The 20,126-nt window shown below is 36.4% G+C and overlaps 1 protein-coding gene across 1 annotated transcript in view; it reads left to right on the top strand.

Annotated features, from left to right (window-relative positions):
- Positions 1 to 20,126, top strand: part of LOC133649231 (collagen alpha-1(XXIII) chain-like) — a 661,501-nt gene that overhangs the window by 629,407 nt on the left and 11,968 nt on the right. The window contains 6 exon segments of the mRNA XM_062046061.1: positions 2,157 to 2,183; positions 2,261 to 2,287; positions 2,360 to 2,413; positions 2,511 to 2,570; positions 2,647 to 2,682; positions 7,532 to 7,609. Of these exon segments, the coding sequence (XP_061902045.1) occupies positions 2,157 to 2,183; positions 2,261 to 2,287; positions 2,360 to 2,413; positions 2,511 to 2,570; positions 2,647 to 2,682; positions 7,532 to 7,609 (282 nt within the window).

Raw genomic sequence — 20,126 nt, 5'->3', positions numbered from 1 at the left:
ACAGACAGAAAGTTACAGGAACTAAATGTAATCTCTGAAAGGGGTAACATTTTTTTTAAAGGCAGGACCCGCAGCCAGACATACAATACTAGCACATAGGTCATGAAAAACATGTTTTTTTGTTATTGTCATTGTAAGAGGGCAAAATAACTTATATCAGAAAATAATTTTAATAAAACATTTAAATTGTTATGTCAGGTTTGGGAAAGGTGTGACGCTGGTGTGGCCACAGTGTGCACGTCTGATGTCGCTCACATGTGCTCCACTGAATGCTCAGGGAGTTTGTGCGTTTGCTCACACACATGAAAAATTAGAGGGAACATTGGTTTTGTCCTACTAATTTCGGCGGTTCTTGAACTCCCCATAGTGTGGACTGTGACGCGTGAATGCACAAAGGTGCGCTTTGTTGATGTTATTGACTTCTTGGAGTGCTAATCGGGCGTATTTGGTCACTGCATGACTGCAAGCTGATCAATGCTAACATGCTATTTAGGCTATCTATATGTACATATTGCATCATTATGCCTCATTTGTAGGTATATTTGAGCTCATTTAATATCCTTTACTTTTATCCTCTTTGTATATAATTTAGTTTTTTGCATGTCTCGTGACACATTATCTGTATGTAATATTGGCTGCATTTCAGATAGTGCGCCACAGCAAACATTACCTAGTTTACCAAAGATTGTAATAAATCTATTAAAAGAAGACAGCCTGCCGTTTCCTTTAACTTGGACACACACATCTATACCTTTGGCCTTTAAAAGCCAGTAATTTCTAGGAGTTATCTCACCTTCTGAGTAGCCTCTGATTTACTAATGGTTTATAATGTTGTAAAAATGTGTAGACTAAATATTACATTTCAACATTTCTGTCAACGAAGATTTGCTTCAGCCTGCGACACATAGTCATTTTGATAGTAGGCTATTATAGCGAATATAGACACTTAGGTCATGCGTTGCCTTCATTATAAGACTTATATATATGTACACTACCGTTTAAAAGTTTGGGGTCACCCAAACAATTTTGTGGAATAGCCTTCATTTCTAAGAACAAGAATAGACTGTCGAGTCTCAGATGAAAGTTCTCTTTTTCTGGCCATTTTGAGCGTGTAATTGACCCCCACAAATGTGATGCTCCAGAAACTCAATCTGCTCAAAGGAAGGTCAGTTTTGTAGCTTCTGTAACGAGCTAAACTGTTTTCAGATGTGTGAACATGATTGCACAAGGGTTTTCTAATCATCAATTAGCCTTCTGAGCCAATGAGCAAACACATTGTACCATTAGAACACTGGAGTGATAGTTGCTGGAAATGGGCCTATGTAGATATTGCACCAAAAAGCAGACATTTGCAGCTAGAATAGTCATGTACCACATTAGCAATGTATAGAGTGTATTTCTTTCAAGTTAAGACTAGTTTAAAGTTATCTTCATTGAAAAGTACAGTGCTTTTCCTTCAAAAATAAGGACATTTCAATGTGACCCCAAACTTTTGAATGGTAGTGTGTATATATATGACTCTTTCAACGTTTCGGGTTGCCGACCCCTGGATTAGCGCCACAATATAAGCCAGGCCTTGTAAAAACGTACCCGCCCCACAAGGAATCCAAGGTCAGCTGATCAGTTTCTTCTTGTCGTCCAAAAAATCTGTTTAAAGTGATGGTGCATTTTCTGCTGTGGCTCCAAAACTTTGGAACAATATCCCTCAGCTCCTTCTTTAATGAGTTGTAAATCACGTCTTAAAACATATTTTTACTCTTTGGCTTTTAAACCCGCATGAGAGTTGTGTGATTTTAGTCTATTTTATTCTGTTTCTCTCATATATTGTGTGTATTTATTTTTTTATAGTGAAATGTTTTATATTACTGACTCTCCTGGTATATGTCTCAACTTCTGTGCAGCACTTAATGAAACTTCTATTGTTTTTTTGTTAAATGTGCTATATAAATAAAGTGGATTGGATTGGAAGTGCCCATCACTTAATATTCATTCCTCACATGGAAGACTCTGCTATATCATTTATTTTCCCCCAATAGCATGAACTCAATTAAACTCAATGAAACCTGTGAACGCTTTGCCTGGTAAACACTGACATCTAGTGGTCATACTTATAGCACAGCCAATGACTCAAACTCATTTCTTTCTGTGTGCCTCAGGGATTGCCAGGTCGTGATGGCATTGAGGTGAATATACGTTCTTGTTTAAATATGAACCAATAAATCTCTTGATTATTACTATTAAAGATATATTTCTGCTTCAGGGAGCTCAAGGATTGCAAGGGAAGCCGGTATGATTGAACTTGAAAATAGTTTGGTTTTACAGCGAAGAGGTAGTAAAAATATGATTCATAATCTGATAGGGAGAGGATGGTGAGCCAGGATTTCCGGGACCACAGGGTCCTCCGGGGACAAAGGTAATAAGCAAGTTTCAATATTCGCCAAAGTTATTTTGTCGTGTTTGAAACATATGCCGGACCATTAGGCTTACTGGTTTTACTGTGTATGAAACAGGGTGAAGCAGGTACGGGAGGAAAGGGAGAGCGAGGCATGGATGGACTACCAGGATTAAAGGTAAGACGTTATGTTTCTCTCGTTGTAACGTTTTGCATTTTCTGTGCATTTAACCATGTTTTTATGCATCTCTCAGGGGGATAAAGGAGGGATAGGAGAGCAAGGCCCCATGGTGAGTGTGTCACCATAGAGCAGGGGTGTCAAACTCAAATACAGAGTGGGCCAAAATGTAAAAGTGAACAAAGCCGCGGGCCAAGGTTGAACAAATTAACCTTTTAATAGGGACCCACACAAGTTTTGCATTGAATATTGAACAAGCAAGGCTTATATAACTTTATAGTGACATGCAAAATCAAGTTTCAAATAACAATAATAATAATTTAAAAATATCAATGGCCTATCAAATACAATTTAAATAAAAATGGAATGCCTCTTTTCTATTTGCAGCCTTCTGAGGTAAAATATCAACATGAACTTTTTCCACAGGCTAATACATTTCAAAATAAAATAACAATGAATAAAGCAACCATTCAGGACTTTAAACTGCTCAGTTTGCAACACACTGATATAATCTGATGTGCCCAAGCCAGATACCTGACATCTTTTCTTGGATGCTAGTTCATTAATGTCGGGGCTCAGGCTTTGAGCTGAGGCAGCCTTCATTATCCAACCAAGGTGTTCATCAGTCACCATATCTCGTAGTCCACCCGGACCACAGTCTTGGGGGCGTGCCTTAAAGGCACTGCCTTTAACGTCCTCTACGGGCTGTCGTCACGTCCGCTTTTCATCCATTCTGACAACATGCCGGCCCAGTCACATGATATGTGCGGCTTCTGTACGCATACACACGTGAATGCAAGGCACACTTGATCAACAGCGACACAGGTTACACTGAGGGTGACCGTATAAACAACTTTAACACTGTTAGAAATATACGCCACAACAGAACAGAACAGAACAAATACCCAGAATCCCATGCAGCCCTAACTCTTCCGGGATGCTACAAAATACACCCCCCGCTACCAGCAAACCCCCCCCCTCCCCCCCGGTGTGGGTTCACATTGTGGCCTATATTTCTAACAGTGTTAAAGTTGTTTATACAGCTACCCTCGGTGTAACCTGTATTGCTGTTGATCAAGTATGCATTGCATTCACTTGTGTGCATACTTGCCAACCCTCCCTGTTTTACCGGGAGACTCCCGGTATTCAGCGCCTCTCCCGATAACCTCCCGGCAGAAATTTTGTCCCGACAAACTCCCGGTATTCAGCCGGAGCTGGAGGCCACGCCCCCTCCAGCTCAATGCGGACCTGAGTGGGGACAGCCTGTTCTCACGTCCGCTTTCCCACAATATAAACAGCTTGCCTGCCCAATGACGTCATAACATCTAGGGCTTTTAGAGAGCAGAGTGCACAACTGCGCACACAACAAGGAGACGAAGCAGAAGAACGAGGAAGTTACGGACATGGCGACGCCGTCGACGAGCAAGATGAAGAAATACGCTTGCAAGTTCCAAAACGAATGGAAACAAGAATTTCAGTTCATCCAGGACAGTTCAAAGGGGAAGGTGTATGTAATTATGTTGCCTGTACATTTTGTAGAACAGACTTCTCCATTGAACACGGTGGCCGAAATGATATACTCATTCATGAACGGAGAAGTTAAACAGGACAATACTGCCATCTACTGGATAGCCTCCGGACCACTGAAATTCAAGTATTTATTTTATTTATATGCATAATAAAATAAATAAATATATATATATATATATATATATATATATATATATATATATATATATATATATATATAGCTAGAATTCACTGAAAGTCAAGTATTTCATATATATATATATATATATATATATATATGAAATACTTGAGTTGGTGAATTCTAGCTGTAAATATACTACTCCCCTATTAACCACGCCCTTAACCCCGCTCCCGCCCCACCCCCGACCACGCCCCCCCACCCCCACCAAATTTTCCGGACCATAGGGCGCACCGGATTACAAGGCGCACTGCCGATGAATGGTCTATTTTTGATCTTTTTTCATATATTAGGCGCACCAAATTATAGGGCGCATTAAAGGAGTCATATTTTTATTTTGTTCGAAATGTAAAACACTTCCTTATGGTCTACATAGCATGCCACCTTGTTTTTAATGAATACTTGGGCCTGTTACGCTACTACATTTTAACGTCGGTCCTCATGGTGTACTCGGAGAGCCAAGTGTTTTCTGAGGGTGTGCTAGGTGAAAAACAGTTTGAGAACCACCGATCTAGACCACAAGAAAGTGTTTTAAATGTTTATAGGTCCTTTTTAAACGCTCACGTCTAATAAAACACGTTATGTTAGATTCGATAAAAAATCATTTGCTTTTGGCGGGTTAGGGTTACAAAGAATGCTGGAAACATTAATAACAAATTTATAAAAACCTTATGATTAATCTTATTATCTTATTCAATTATTAGAAAAAAAATAAGCCTCAACCATTGCAACTTCTTAGAAAAAGCTGCTGCATAATCAGGCGTTTTAGGGCCCAGGCTAAATTGGAAGACCCTCCCACTCCACATTACCAAACAAAATGTAAACTTTTTTTTTCAGTATTATTATAGTTTTTTACTCAAACTTGAATTGAATTGGATGTTTTGCAAAAAAAACTGTATTAATCATTCAAATAAATGTAAACGCCTTTCAAAGTCAACTATTTGATCCTGATACTTCCGCCGTACTGGTATCGCTACGGAAACCAGTAACCCCAACAATTGGGGAATTTTGTCATTATATTCCTCTTAGTGACAGAGCAGGAAGCAGCTAGGAATACTTTAGTAGGTAAAATGTCATATGACGCGCCCTGTCATTCCTTAATTGACATTTAACATGCACTTCCTCATGCAAAACGAGGTTCTCCGACGGATGGCGTGTTCTGCCTATAAGGCAGTGGTTCTCAAACTTTTTTTGTCATCCCCCACTTTGGACAAGGGGGAGTTTTCAAGCCCCACCTGCCCCCATCGCCCCAACAGAACGCTAATGCCAAGCTTAACATTTTCAAATTTATCGAACATCAAGTAACATCAAGTTTTATACATTCAAACTCAATAACATAAAATAAAATCAAGTTCAATAATAAATAAAATAACTGTGCAGCTGTGGTATAACTTGCATCAAGTTCAATATCAAATAAAATAACTTGCATCAATTCAATATCAAATAAAATAACTTGCATCAATTCAATAATAAATAAAACAAAAGTGTTATAACTTGCATCAAGTTCAATAATAAATCAAAAAAAGTGTTATAACTTGCATCAAGTTCAATAATAAATCAAAAAAAGTGTTATAACTTGCATCAAGTTCAATAATAAATCAAATAAAAGTGTTATAACTTGCATCAAGTTCAATAATAAATCAAATAACTTGCATCAAGTTCAATAATAAATAAAACAAGTGTTATAACTTGCATCAAGTTCAATAATAAATAAAACAAAAGTGTTATAACTTGCATCAAGTTCAATAATAAATCAAATAACTTGCATCAAGTTCAATAATAAATAAAACAAGAGTGTTATAACTTGCATGAAGTTCCATAATAAATCAAAACAAGTGTTATAACTTGCATCAAGTTCAATAATAAAACAAATAAAAGTGTTATAACTTGCATCAAGTTCAATAATAAATCAAAAAAAGTGTTATAACTTGCATCAAGTTCAATAATAAATAAATAAAAAGTGTTATAACTTGCATCAAGTTCAATAATAAATCAAAAAAAGTGTTATAACTTGCATCAAGTTCAATAATAAATCAAATAAAAGTGTTATAACTTGCATCAAGTTCAATAATAAATCAAATAACTTGCATCAAGTTCAATAATAAATAAAACAAGTGTTATAACTTGCATCAAGTTCAATAATAAATAAAACAAAAGTGTTATAACTTGCATCAAGTTCAATAATAAATCAAAAAAAGTGTTATAACTTGCATCAAGTTCAATAATAAAACAAATAAAAGTGGTATAACTTGCATCAAGTTCAATAATAAATCAAAAAAGTGTTATAACTTGCATCAAGCTCAATAATAAATCAAATAAAAGTGTTATAACTTGCATCAAGTTCAATAAGAAATCAAATAACTTGCATCAAGTTCAATAATAAATGAAAATAAAAGTGCCACTTTGCAATCTTTGCCAAAAAAAGGAGGACAGGGCAAGTGAACATGAGTTTTACAGTACTCCAGCATTAGTGGCTGCAATGAGCCTGTTTTGCACGGCACAGCTTTTCAAATGGGGGTTGCAGGCTTGACACTGCCACTGTTAAAACCTCATTGAATTCGGGGCTGAGCTGCCTTGACGCGAGTGTTTCCCGGTGAATGACACATCGTGTCCAATGCGCATTTGGCGCAACCCTCTTTATTAGAGACTGCAGCCCGTTTCTTGACTTTGCCATGCGCGCCATCAGAGCAAAAGCCCACACAGTTTTCCCATTTAAGGTCGTGTTCTTTGAGGAAACTGTCCATTATCTTGAACAGCTCATCAGCAGTGGCTCTATTTTTTATGTATTTGCAAAACAGCAAATCCTCGCACAGTGACTCGCCATTCACAAAGCTTCCGCTTAGCCTCGCCCCCATTAGTTACTGTTGCTATGTCAGTAAACTTTCGCTCCTACCTAGAAATGTAAAGCCTACAGGAAAAATAAGTAATTTACATTTATCTATATAGCGGATTTCACAGACAGAATCACAAAGTGATTTACAGTGTGTATAGAAAATGAAAGCAGAGTAAAAAAAAAAATCAAAGAATATAATAATAAAAAAATAAAAAAAATAAAAGTGAAATTTCCTCCCGTTCCTCGCGCCCCACCTGTCATGTCTCTATTCCCCACCAGTGGGGCGCGCCCCACACTTTGAGAAACGCTGCTATAAGGCGACGCGGCAATGTTGGCCACAACAATCACAAATGGGGACTTGTTGCTGTCAACCTGGCTTATCAATGTGTGTTTAATGTATTTGTCATTCTCTCATATCAGGGTTATCCTGGTGAAAAGGGCATATCGGGCTCCTCTGACATCATTGACTTTAACGGGAAGCTTCTTGACGCTTTCCAGGTGAGTGACATCACACTGTAGAGTAGACCAGGGATTTTCAACTGGTGGGTTTTCACCCAAAGTGGGACGCCGTGTTGGCGTGTAATGGACAGCCAGTCTTAAAAATGCATTAAAATTAGGGCTGTCAAAAATAACTAGGTGAGGCATGTAAATAATCACAAAAAAAATGATATACACGGATTAATCATGCAATTTGTTTTGACATGTTCCTTTACCTAAACAGCGGAGGGTTCAATCAAGCAAAACTTTTCTTTTTTTTTTTGTATGACATTTTGACAATAAAATTGCATTTGTGTCAAAATATTGGGGTATTTTCTAAAGGTAATTTAAATTGTTGTAAGTGAGTAGTAACCTTTGATTAATCATGAGTAATCCAAATTAATAGTGTGAATAATCTGATTTTAAAAATATATCATTTGACAGCACTAATTAAAATATTTTAAATAGGGTTGTTTGATCTGTAATCTGTAAATATTTAATGCCCAATATGCAGATATATTATGTGTGTGTGTGTGTGTGTGTGTGTGTGTGTATGTATGTATATATATATATATATATATATATATATATATATATATATATATATATATATATATATATATATATATATATGTATATATATATATATATATATATATATATATATATATATATATATATATATATATATATATATATATATATATATGTGTATATATATATATATATATATATATATATATATATATATATATATATATATATATATATATATATATATATACACACACATAATATATCTGCATATTGGGCATTAAATATTTACAAATTACAGATCAAACAACCCTATTTAAAACATTATATATATATATATATATATATATATATATATATATATATATATATATATATATATATATATATATATATATATATATATATATATATATATATATATATATATATATATATATACACACACATAATATATCTGCATATTGGGCATTAAATATTTACAAATTACAGATCAAACAACCCTATTTAAAACATTATATTTATATATATATATATATATATATATATACATATATATATATATATATATATATATATATATATATATATATATATATATATATATATATATATATATATATATATATATATATATATATATATATAAAGTCCAATTTGACTTTATTCATTATTTTTATGCATGCAGTTGTTTTTAATAATATACAGTTTGCATATATATTTATGTTGAGAAAAATTCCATGAGCTATTTTTGTCTTCAATAAAAATGGGTGGTAAATTATGGAAAATATGGCTTCCAAGTTGAGACCAGTTGAGAACCCCTGACTATGTTTTTGAAAAACACCATATTTTTGTGATGATGTTACAGTGCATCCGGAAAGTATTCACACTGGTTGACTCTTTTAACATTTTGTTATGTTACAGCCCTATTCCAAAATGGAATATATTTTTAGTGGGCCTTTAAAGGCCTACTGAAAGCCACTACTACCAACCACGCAGTCTGATAGTTTATATATCAATGATGAAATCTTAACATTGCAACACATGCCAATACGGCCGGGTTAACTTATAAAGTGACATTTTAAATTTCCCGCTAAACTTCCGGTTGAAAAGGCTTTGGATGATGACGTATGCGCGTGACGTAGCCAGTGAAACTGGAGTATCGGTACCCCATTGAAAACAATACAAAATAGCTCTGTTTTCATCTCATAATTCCACAGTATTCTGGACATCTGTGTTGGTGAATCTTTTGCAATTTGTTTAATGAACAATGGAGACTGCAAAGAAGAAAGTTGTAGGTGGGATCAGTGTATTAGCGGCTGGCTGTAGCAACACAACAAGGAGGACTTACTTGGATAGCAGACGCGCTAGCCGACGCTAGCCGCCAACCGCATCTATGATCGGGTGAAGTCCTTCGTCGCGCCGTCGATCGCTGGAACGCAGGTGAGCACGGGTGTTGATGAGCAGATGAGGGCTGGCGTAGGTGGAGCGCTAATGTTTTTATCATAGCTCTGTGAGGTCCGGTTGCTAAGTTGCTAAGTTAGCTTCAGCGTCGTTAGCAACAGCATTGTTAAGCTTTGCCAGGCTGAGAATTATTAACCGTGTATTTACATGTCCATGGTTTAATAGTATTGTTGATCTTCTGTCTATCCTTCCAGTCAGGGATTTATTTATTGTGTTTCTATCTGCATTTGAGCCAGATGCTATCACGTTAGCTCAGTAGCTAAAGAGCTTCGCCGATGTATTGTCGTGGAGATAAAAGTCACTGTGAATGTCCATTTCGCGTTCTCGACTTTCAAGAGGATATAGTATCCGAGGTGGTTTAAAATACAAATCCGTGATCCACAATAGAAAAAGGAGAGAGTGTGGAATCCAATGAGCCAGCTTGTACCTAAGTTACAGTCAGAGCGAAAAAAGATATGTCTTGCACTGCATTCTAGTCCGTCACTCTAACGTTCCTCATCCACGAATCTTTCATCCTCGCTCAAATGAATGGGGTAATCGTCGCTTTCTCGGTCCGAATCGTTCTAGCTGCGTTGAAAACAATAGGAAAATATGAGGAGGCGAACAACTGACTACGTCACGCTACTTCCGGTACAGGCAAGGCTTTTTTTTTATCAGCGACCAAAAGTTGCGAACTTTATCGTCGTCATTCTATACTAAATCCTTTCAGCAAAAATATGGCAATATCGCGAAATGATCAAGTATGACACATAGAATGGATCTGCTATCCCCGTTCGAATAAAAAAAAATTCATTTCAGTAGGCCTTTAAACATGTAAAAAAATGGAAAAGATTGAAAAGCTTAACGGGCCGCATGTGGCCCATGTCTGGTGTAACGTGTAATAAGTGCTTTCAACCGGTTTCGGATGCACTGTACATCTTTTTTTTGGTCTTCAGGATCAAACTAAACTCGTCAATGCTACCATTTTCTTGTTTGACAGGCCATCAACACGATCAGTATTTCGGTAATCAGATATTTCTGCATGTTTTTTTTTTGGTGGTGTGAACACTGACTAACGCCATCAGAAGGCCTATCAGACTCACACCGTTGCCTTCATAGCTAACTAGTACTTCACTTTAGATGTCAGCTCCAGTCATATTTTTAGCCAAATTCACCCCTCTATAGTCTGGGAAGTCATGCACGGCCCCCAGCTAATCCAGCTCAGCTGTGCACTTCTATCAGATAAGGCAGGGGTCACCAACCTTTTTGAAACCAAGAGCTACTTCTTGGGTAGTGATTAATGCGAAGGGCTACCAGTTTGATACACACTTAAATAAATTGCCAGAAATAGCCAATTTGCTCAATTTACCTTTAACTCTATGTTATTATTAATAGTTAATGATATTTACACTTAATTGAACGGTTTAAAAGAGGAGAAAACACGAAAAAAATGACAATTACATTTTGAAACATAGTTTATCTTCAATTTCGACTCTTTAAAATTCAAAATTCAACTGAAAAAAAGAAGAGAAAAACTAGCTAATTCGAATCTTTTTGAAAAAATTTAAAAAATAATTTATGGAACATCATTAGTAATTTTTCCTGATTAAGATTAATTTTAGAATTTTGATGACATGTTTTAAATACGTTAAAATCCAATTTACACTTTGTTAGAATATATAACAAATTGGACCAAGCTATATTTCTAACAAAGACAAATCATTATTTCTTCTAGATTTTCCAGAACAAAATGTTTAAAAGGAATTCAAAAGACTTTGAAATAAGATTTAAATTAGATTCTACAGATTTTGTAGCTTTGCCAGAATAGTTTTTTTGAATTTTAATCATAATAAGTTTGAAGAAATATTTCACAAATATTCTTCGTCGAAAAAACAGAAGCTAAAATGAAGAATTAAATTAAAATTGATTTATTATTCTTTACAATAATAATTAAAAAAATTACTCCAACATTGATTTAAATTGTCAGGAAAGAAGAGGAAGGAATTTAAAAGGTAAAAAGGTATATGTGTTTAAAAATCCTTTTTAAGGTTGTATTTTTTCTCTAAAATTGTCTTTCTGAAAGTTATAAGAAGCAAAGTAAAAAAAATAATGAATTTATTTAAACAAGTGAAGACCAAGTCTTTAAAATATTTTCTTGGATTTTCAAATTCTATTTGAGTTTTGTCTCTCTTAGAATTAAAAATGTCGGGCAAAGCGAGACCAGCTTGCTAGTAAATAAATACAATTTAAAAAATAGAGGCAGCTCACTGGTAAGTGCTGCTATTTGAGCTATTTTTAGAACAGGCCAGCGGGCTACTCATCTGGTCCTTACGGGCTACCTGGTGCCCGCGGGCACCACGTTGGTGACCCCTGAGATAAGGTGTGGACTCGCGGGCAGACTCAGTCATGCAGGAACATCAACAGCCTTTTGTCACGTTGTTTTGGTTTCTTCGTTGTTTTGAAAGTGTTTTCAAGCTGCATGGTGTGTGTTTTTTTTTTTTTTTTGCTGTTCCACATTACGCAGCTGGTGCACAATTTAAGAGAACGGTGGGCGAAATAACATCACGTCCCTCCTCACGCACACGAGGCCCCAATGAGCTGGGCTACATCAGATCTCGTGTGCCATCTCAGGGCTACTCTACTAACAGGGGCCAGCCAGGTCCCTCCCGGGCTCCGGGCTTCTGCATGCAACGCAGCATGGTATGGTTAGAAAACACCAACCCGAGATGTTATCAGAAGGAGGGATCACTCGGAACCGAATCACACACTTTCTCAGAATGTTCACCAATCACCTGCCTTCACTCATTTGCGTTCATTTGTGCTGACGGCCGTATTGGACTTCAGATGCTGGCGAGCCTCCGTAGTGCAATGAACATTCATTTCATACTTTATTCTACAAAGCCAGTGAAGTCGGCACGTTGTGTAAATGGTAAATAAAAACAGAATACAATGATTTGCTAATCCCCTTCTACTTATATTCAATTGAATAGACAGCAAAGACAAGATATTTTAATGTTCCAACTGAGAAACTTAATTGTTTTTTTGCAAATAATCATTAACTTAGAATTTAATGGCAGCAACACATTGCAAAAAAGTTGTCAAAGGGGCATTTTTACCACTGTGTTACATGGCCTTTCCTTTTAACAACACTCAGTAAACGTTTGGGAACTGAGGAGACACATTTTTTAAAGCTTCTCAGGTGGAATTCTTTCCCATTCTTGCTTGATGTACAGCTTAAGTTGTTCAACAGTCCATTGTGGTATTTTAGGCTTCATGATGCACCACACATTTTCAATGGGAGACAGGTCTGGACTACAGGCAGGCCAGTCTAGTACCCGCACTCTTTTACTATGAAGCCACGCTGTTGTAACACGTGGCTTGGCATTGTCTTGCTGAAATAAGCAGGGGCGTCCATGATAACGTTGCTTGGATGGCAACATATGTTGCACCAAAACCTGTATGTACCTTTCAGCATTAATGGTGCCTTCACAGATGTGTAAATTACCCATGTCTTGGGCACTAATACACCCCCATACCATCACACGTGCTGGCTTTTCAACTTCGCGCCTATAACAATCCGGATGGTTCTTTTCCTCTTTGGTCCGGAGGACACGACATCCACAATTTGAAATGTGGACTCGTCAGACCACAGAAAACTTTTCCTCTTTGCATCAGTCTAGAGATATCCGCAGTGGCGTGCGGTGAGGTTCATGTCAGGTGAGGCACTGACTTCATCACAGTCAGATTTACAAACTTATGAACCCTAAAGAGTATCCTATTCACCATTTGATTGGCAGCAGTTAACGGGTTATGTTTAAAAGCTCATACCAGCATTCTTCCCTGCTTGGCACTCAGCATCAAGGGTTGGAATTGGGGGTTAAATCACCAAAAATTATTCCCAGGCACGGTGCCGCTCCTGCCCACTGCTCCCCTCACCTCCCAGGGGGTGAACAAGGGGATGGGTCAAATGCAGAGGACACATTTCACCACACCTAGTGTGTGTGTGACAATCATTGGTACTTTAACCTAACTTTAACTTTACACATACAAACTGTAGCACACAAAAAATCACATTTAATTAAAAAAAACGTTATTATGGTCTTATCTTTACTTATAAGTGCGGGAACAGTGGTGTTCGTGTTGGAGGAGTTGTGAATGAATGAAATATGAAATCCGTGCTGCTGTCTGCAGGTGTACCTAATGTTGTGTCCCAGCGGTCGTTCGCGGCTCCTCCAGCGCGACTCGCGAGCATTGTTGTTTTTGCACTTTTTGGCTTCTTGTTAAGTGACTTTTTTCGGGTGGATTCGGTCTTGCACGTGGAGGGTTTGGGTGTGGGCTTTGGTTGGTGTGGCGCTCCCGTCGGGCGGTGCATTCTGCGGCGGAGGTGCTTGGCACCAGGAGGCGGGGTTATGAGGCGAGCCTCTCACAGTGCGTCTTCGCAGCAGTTTTATGATCGCTCAGCACAAGAAATACGTTACACACATACAGTTGTTGACAAAATACACTGGACATTATATACCTCAGCTGTGAAAATAAAAATAAAAATAATCTAAAACTGGTGAAGTTAAATGGAAAATAACTTTAGTATAATCAATGGATACATATAACAATTTAATTAATTTTTTTTTCTTTTTACTTTTTTTTTTCTTTCCATGATGGCAGGTGAGGCCCGTGCCTCCCCTGCCTCTAGTGACTGCACGCCACTGGATATCCGATAATATATTATATATATATATAAATGCTTTAAAATGTAATATCGGAAATTATCTGTATCGTTTTTTTTATTATCGGTGTCGTTTGTTTTTTCTTTTTTTTTTTTTTTTCTTTTTTTTTAATTAAATCAACATAAAAAAACACAAGATACACTTACAATTAGTGCACCAACCCAAAAAACCTCCCTCCCCCATTTACACTCATTCACACAAAAGGGTTGTTTATTTCTGTTATTAATATTCTGGTTCCTACATTATATATCAATATATATCAATACAGTCTGCAAGGAATACAGTCCGTAAGCACACATGATTGTGCGTGCTGCTGCTCCACTAATAGTACTAAATTTTAACAGTTAATTTTACTTATTTTCATTAATTACTAGTTTCTATGTAACTGTTTTTATATTGTTTTACTTTCTTTTGTAAATTTTTTTAAAAAGGTCCTTTTCTTCACCATACCTGGTTGTCCAAATTAGGCGTAATAATGTGTTAATTCCACGACTGTATATATCAGTATCGGTTGATATCGGTATCGGTAATTAAAGAGCTGGACAATATCGGAATATCGGATATCGGCAAAAAGCCATTATCGGACATCCCTACATCAGTCCATCTTAGATGAGCTCGGGCTCAGCGAAGCATGCGTTGTTTCTGGGTGTTGTTGATAAATGGCTTTTGCTTTGCATAGTAAAGTTTTAACTCGCACTTACAGTACAGATGTAGCGACCAATTGTAGTTACTGACAGTGGTGTTCTGAAGTGTTCCTGAGCCCGTGTGATGATATCCTTTACATACTGATGTCGGTTTTTGATGTCTGAGGGATCAAAGGTCCGTAATATCATCGCTTACGTGCAGTGATTTCTCCAGATTCTCCGAACCTTTTGATGATATTACGGACTAGATGGTGAAATCCCTAAATTCCTTGCAATAGCTCTTTGAGAAATGTTCTTCTAAAACTTTCCGACAATTTGCTCACGCATTTGTTGACAAAGTGGTGACCCTCGCCCCGTCCTCGTTTGGGAATGACCGAGCATTTCACGGAAGCTGCTTTTATACCCAATCACGGCACCCACCTGTTCCCGATTAGCCTGTTCACCTGTGGGATGTTCCAAATAAGTGTTTGATGAGCATTCCTCAACCTTCTCAGTCTTTTTTGCACCTTGTGCCAGCTTTTGTGAAACATGTTGCAGGCATCAAATTCCAAATGAGCTAATATTTGCAAAAAACACCAGTTTGAATGTTAAGTATCTTGTCTTTGCAGTCTATTCAGCTTGAAAAGGATTTGCAAATCATTGCATTCTGGTTTTTATTTACCATTTACACAAGCTGCCAACTTCACTGGTTTTGCACAATGGTTTGCATGGGATGATAGAAAACAAGATATAAACAACCAACGGTTGCCATGGCATTACGGAAGACAAACACGACGTGATAAATTAGAAGGGAGCAGGAAGAGCGGCATGTACACCTCCAGGAGGCAACGCGGTTTCCTCTTTCTATGACTTCAAGATGGCTACTTCAGAGGGAAAAGTAATAAGTGTAGCATTGCGGGTTCTTGTGGATGTAAGATGTAAGAGCTTGATTTAAGGGAGCGGGCCCTCCCTGACCAGCGTACAAATTGCTCTGGGGTGGAAGGAGCATGCACGGGGAATTCTTGTCATTCATTTGTGTTGCACACACATGCAAGAATATTTGCTTGTCATTCTGCATCACAGATGACTGACACTTTAATAGGTACGCCTGCACACAATTACGGGTAAACGATAGCCGATACACGAGCTGTATCTAAAATGACCTCTGCAATGGTATGTTTATTGTGGCGGAGTGTGTTTAATGTTCAATATCACGCTTACTTTATTTAATTATGAGAGTGGAAACATTTTTGAAAAGAAATCGCAGGATAACAATCAACATGTTGTTATGCTTAAGGAGCTAAATTAGGGCCGACGGTTTTGTACTTTGGAAAAATACATCAATGTATTATGCACACTACCGTTCAAAAGTTTGGGGTCACCCAAACAATTTTGTGGAATAGCCTTAATTTCTAAGAACAAGAATAGACTGTCGAGTTTCAGATGAAAGTTCTCTTTTTCTGGCCATTTTGAGCGTTTAATTGACCCCCACAAATGTGATGCTCCAGAAACTCAATCTGCTCAAAGGAAGGTCAGTTTTGTAGCTTCTGTAACGAGCTAAGCTGTTTTCAGATGTGTGAACATGATTGCACAAGGGTTTTCTAAACATCTGTTAGAGTAATTTACACGACAATTAATACCCAATCCGTCCATCTAAATACAAAACTAATGAGTACTAATGAGATTAGATGCAAAATCTATATACGGTGGTATATCGGGTCGTTAGTAATCCGTTCTAAAAGCTCAGACAAAAGCAATATTTCCCATAAGAAATACAGTAAATCTGTTGTAGACCCCCAAAATGTTAACACAGAACATTTTGTGGAGAATAAATGTACGTTTGCATGCTGAAAACAGTGCAAAATACACTACCGTTCAAAAGTTTGGGGTCACCCAAACAATTTTGTGGAATAGCCTTCATTTCTAAGAGCAAGAATAGACTGTCGCGTTTCAGATGAAAGTTCTCTTTTTCTGGCCATTTTCAGCGTTTAATTGACCCCACAAATGTGATGCTCCAGAAACTCAATCTGCTCAAAGGAAGGTCAGTTTTGTAGCTTCTGTAACGAGCTAAGCTGTTTTCAGATGTGTGAACATGATTGCACAAGGGTTTTCTAATCATCAATTAGCCTTCTGAGCCAATGAGCAAACACATTGTACCATTAGAACACTGGAGTGATAGTTGCTGGAAATGGGCCTCTATACACCTATGTAGATATTGCACCAAAAACCAGACATTTGCATCTAGAATAGTCATTTACCACATTAGCAATGTATAGAGTGTATTTCTTTAAAGTTAAGACTAGTTTAAAGTTATCTTCATTGAAAAGTACAGTGCTTTTCCTTCAAAAATAAGGACATTTCAATGTGACCCCAAACTTTTGAACGGTAGTGTATATATTTCATGTATAATATTGTTTCACTCTGGTAATTAGTTTGACTCAATAATTTATTTTCCTTTTTCACTTTCATATATTTTGATATTTGAGCTTCTGTTTTTTCAGATTAAAATCCTATTTTAAGCACTTTCAGAATGTTCTTTTTCAGATTTTTTTTTTTCTTATGGTAAATAGCAGCCTATATGTCACATATCAACCTCAGTTCTAAAAATGAATTTATTCCATTCATTTTGTGTTTTTAATTTCATGTTGGTTCAATCCTCGATACCTAATGAATAATTAGCATTAGGGATGTCCGATAATATCGGGCTGCTGATATTATCGGCCGATAAATGCTTTAAAACATACTTGCCAACCTTGAGACCTCCGATACCGGGAGGTGGGGGGGGCGTGGTCGGGGGTGGGGCGGGGGCGGGGGCCGTGGTTTGGGGCGTGGTTAAGAGGGGAATATATTTAAGCTAGAATTCACCAACTCAAGTATTTCATACATATATATATATATATATATATATATATATATATATATATATATATATATATATATATATATATATATATATATATATATAAATATATATATATATATATATATATATATATATATATATATATATATATATATATATATATATATATATATGAAATACTTGACTTTCAGTGAATTCTAGCTATATATATATACATATATACATATATATATATATATATATATATATATATATATATATATATATATATATATATATATATATATATATATATATATATATATATATATATATATATATTTATTTTATTATACATATAAATAAAATAAATACTTGAATTTCATTGTTCTGGAGGCTATCCAGTAGATGGCAGTATTGTCCTGTTTAAGAGTGTCACAACATTGCTGTTTACGGCAGACGAACTGCTTTACGGTAGACGAAACCGTGACTGCTGTTGTTGTTAATGAATAATTAGCATTAGGGATGTCCGATAATATCGGGCTGCCGATATTATCGGCCGATAAATGCTTTAAAACATACTTGCCAACCTTGAGACCTCCGATACCGGGAGGTGGGGGGGCGTGGTCGGGGGTGGGGCGGGGGCCCTGGTTTGGGGCGTGGTTAAGAGGGGAATATATTTAAGCTAGAATTCACCAACTCAAGTATTTCATATATATATATATATATATATATATATATATATATATATATATATATATATATATATATATATATATATATATATATATATATATGAAATATTTGACTTTCAGTGAATTCTAGCTATATATATATATATATATATATATATATATATATATATATATATATATATATATATATATATATATATATATATATATATATATATTTATTTTATTATACATATAAATAAAATAAATACTTGAATTTCATTGTTCTGGAGGCTATCCAGTAGATGGCAGTATTGTCCTGTTTAAGAGTGTCACAACATTGCTGTTTACGGCAGACGAACTGCTTTACGGTAGACGAAACCGTGACTGCTGTTGTTGTGTGTTGTTACCGCGCTGGGAGGACGTTAATGAAACTGCCTAACAATAAACCCACATAAGAAAGCAAGAACTCGCCCTCGATCATTCTACGGTTATGACGTCATTGGGCAGGCAAGCTGTTTATATTGTGGGAAAGCGGACGTGAGAACAGGCTGTCCCCACTCAGGTCCGCATTGAGCGGGAGGGGGCGTGGCCTCCAGCTCTGGCTGAATACCGGGAGTTTGTCGGGAGAAAATTTCTGCCGGGAGGTTATCGGGAGAGGCGCTGAATACCGGGAGTCTCCCGCTAAAAACGGGAGGGTTGGCAAGTATGCTTTAAAATGTAATGTCGGAAATTATCGGTATCGGTTTCTTAATTATCGGTATCGGTTTCTAAAAGTAAAATGTATATCGTTTTAAAACGCCACTGCGTGCACGGACGTAGGGAGAGGTACAGAGTGCCAATAAACCTTAAAGGCACTTCTTTTGCGTGCGTGCCGTCCAAATCACATAATATCTACCAGTTGTTCTCATCACGAATGAATGCAAGGCATACTTGATACAGGTCACACTGAGGGTGGCCGTATAAACAACTTTAACACTGTTACAAATATGCGCCACACTGTGAACCCACACCAAACAAGAATGACAAACACATTTCGGGAGAACATCCGCACCGTAACACAACATAAACACAACAGAACAAATACCCAGAATCCCTTGCAGTACTAACTCTTCCGGGACGCTACAATATAAAAATCTGAGCATGGAAAAGAAAATGAAACCGTAAAATAAGATTTCAGTATGAAAAAAACAAAAGCTCAAATGTCAAAATATATGAAAGTGGAAAATGGAAATTCATATTTTACCAGAGTGAATCATAATTATGTTCATCCTAAAAATATGTGCGCATTTATTTGTATTTTGAATAGACTAATGTATTTTTCATTATTCAACATCAAGACTTCATCAGGTTCAAACTTTTGTTTTTCCAGATACAAAACCTTTGACCTAATTTAGCGCCAAACTTGTGTCACACAAAACTAATCTTATGTGTTACATATTATTATCAGTGCTGTCAAATGATAAAAATTGTATTGTATTGTATTATTTAATCACTAATAATAATTATTAATTTAATTAGCTTTAACAGAGACTCTAATATTTGGACGTAAATGCAATTTTATATTCCGAAAGTTATACAACAACAAAAAATGTCAAATGTTTTTTACTTTTATTTTCTCAAAACAGTTTTATTTACTAGGTTAAAAAAAAAGTCAGTCGATTTTACGCTCGCCAGAATTGTATTGTTAAGATAAGG

The sequence above is a fragment of the Entelurus aequoreus genome, linkage group LG04 (assembly GCF_033978785.1).
Source record: "Entelurus aequoreus isolate RoL-2023_Sb linkage group LG04, RoL_Eaeq_v1.1, whole genome shotgun sequence".
NCBI classification, from domain to species: Eukaryota; Metazoa; Chordata; class Actinopteri; order Syngnathiformes; family Syngnathidae; genus Entelurus; species Entelurus aequoreus.
Note: the sequence above shows the minus strand (reverse complement) of the source record. Positions and strands in the feature narration are given on the sequence as shown.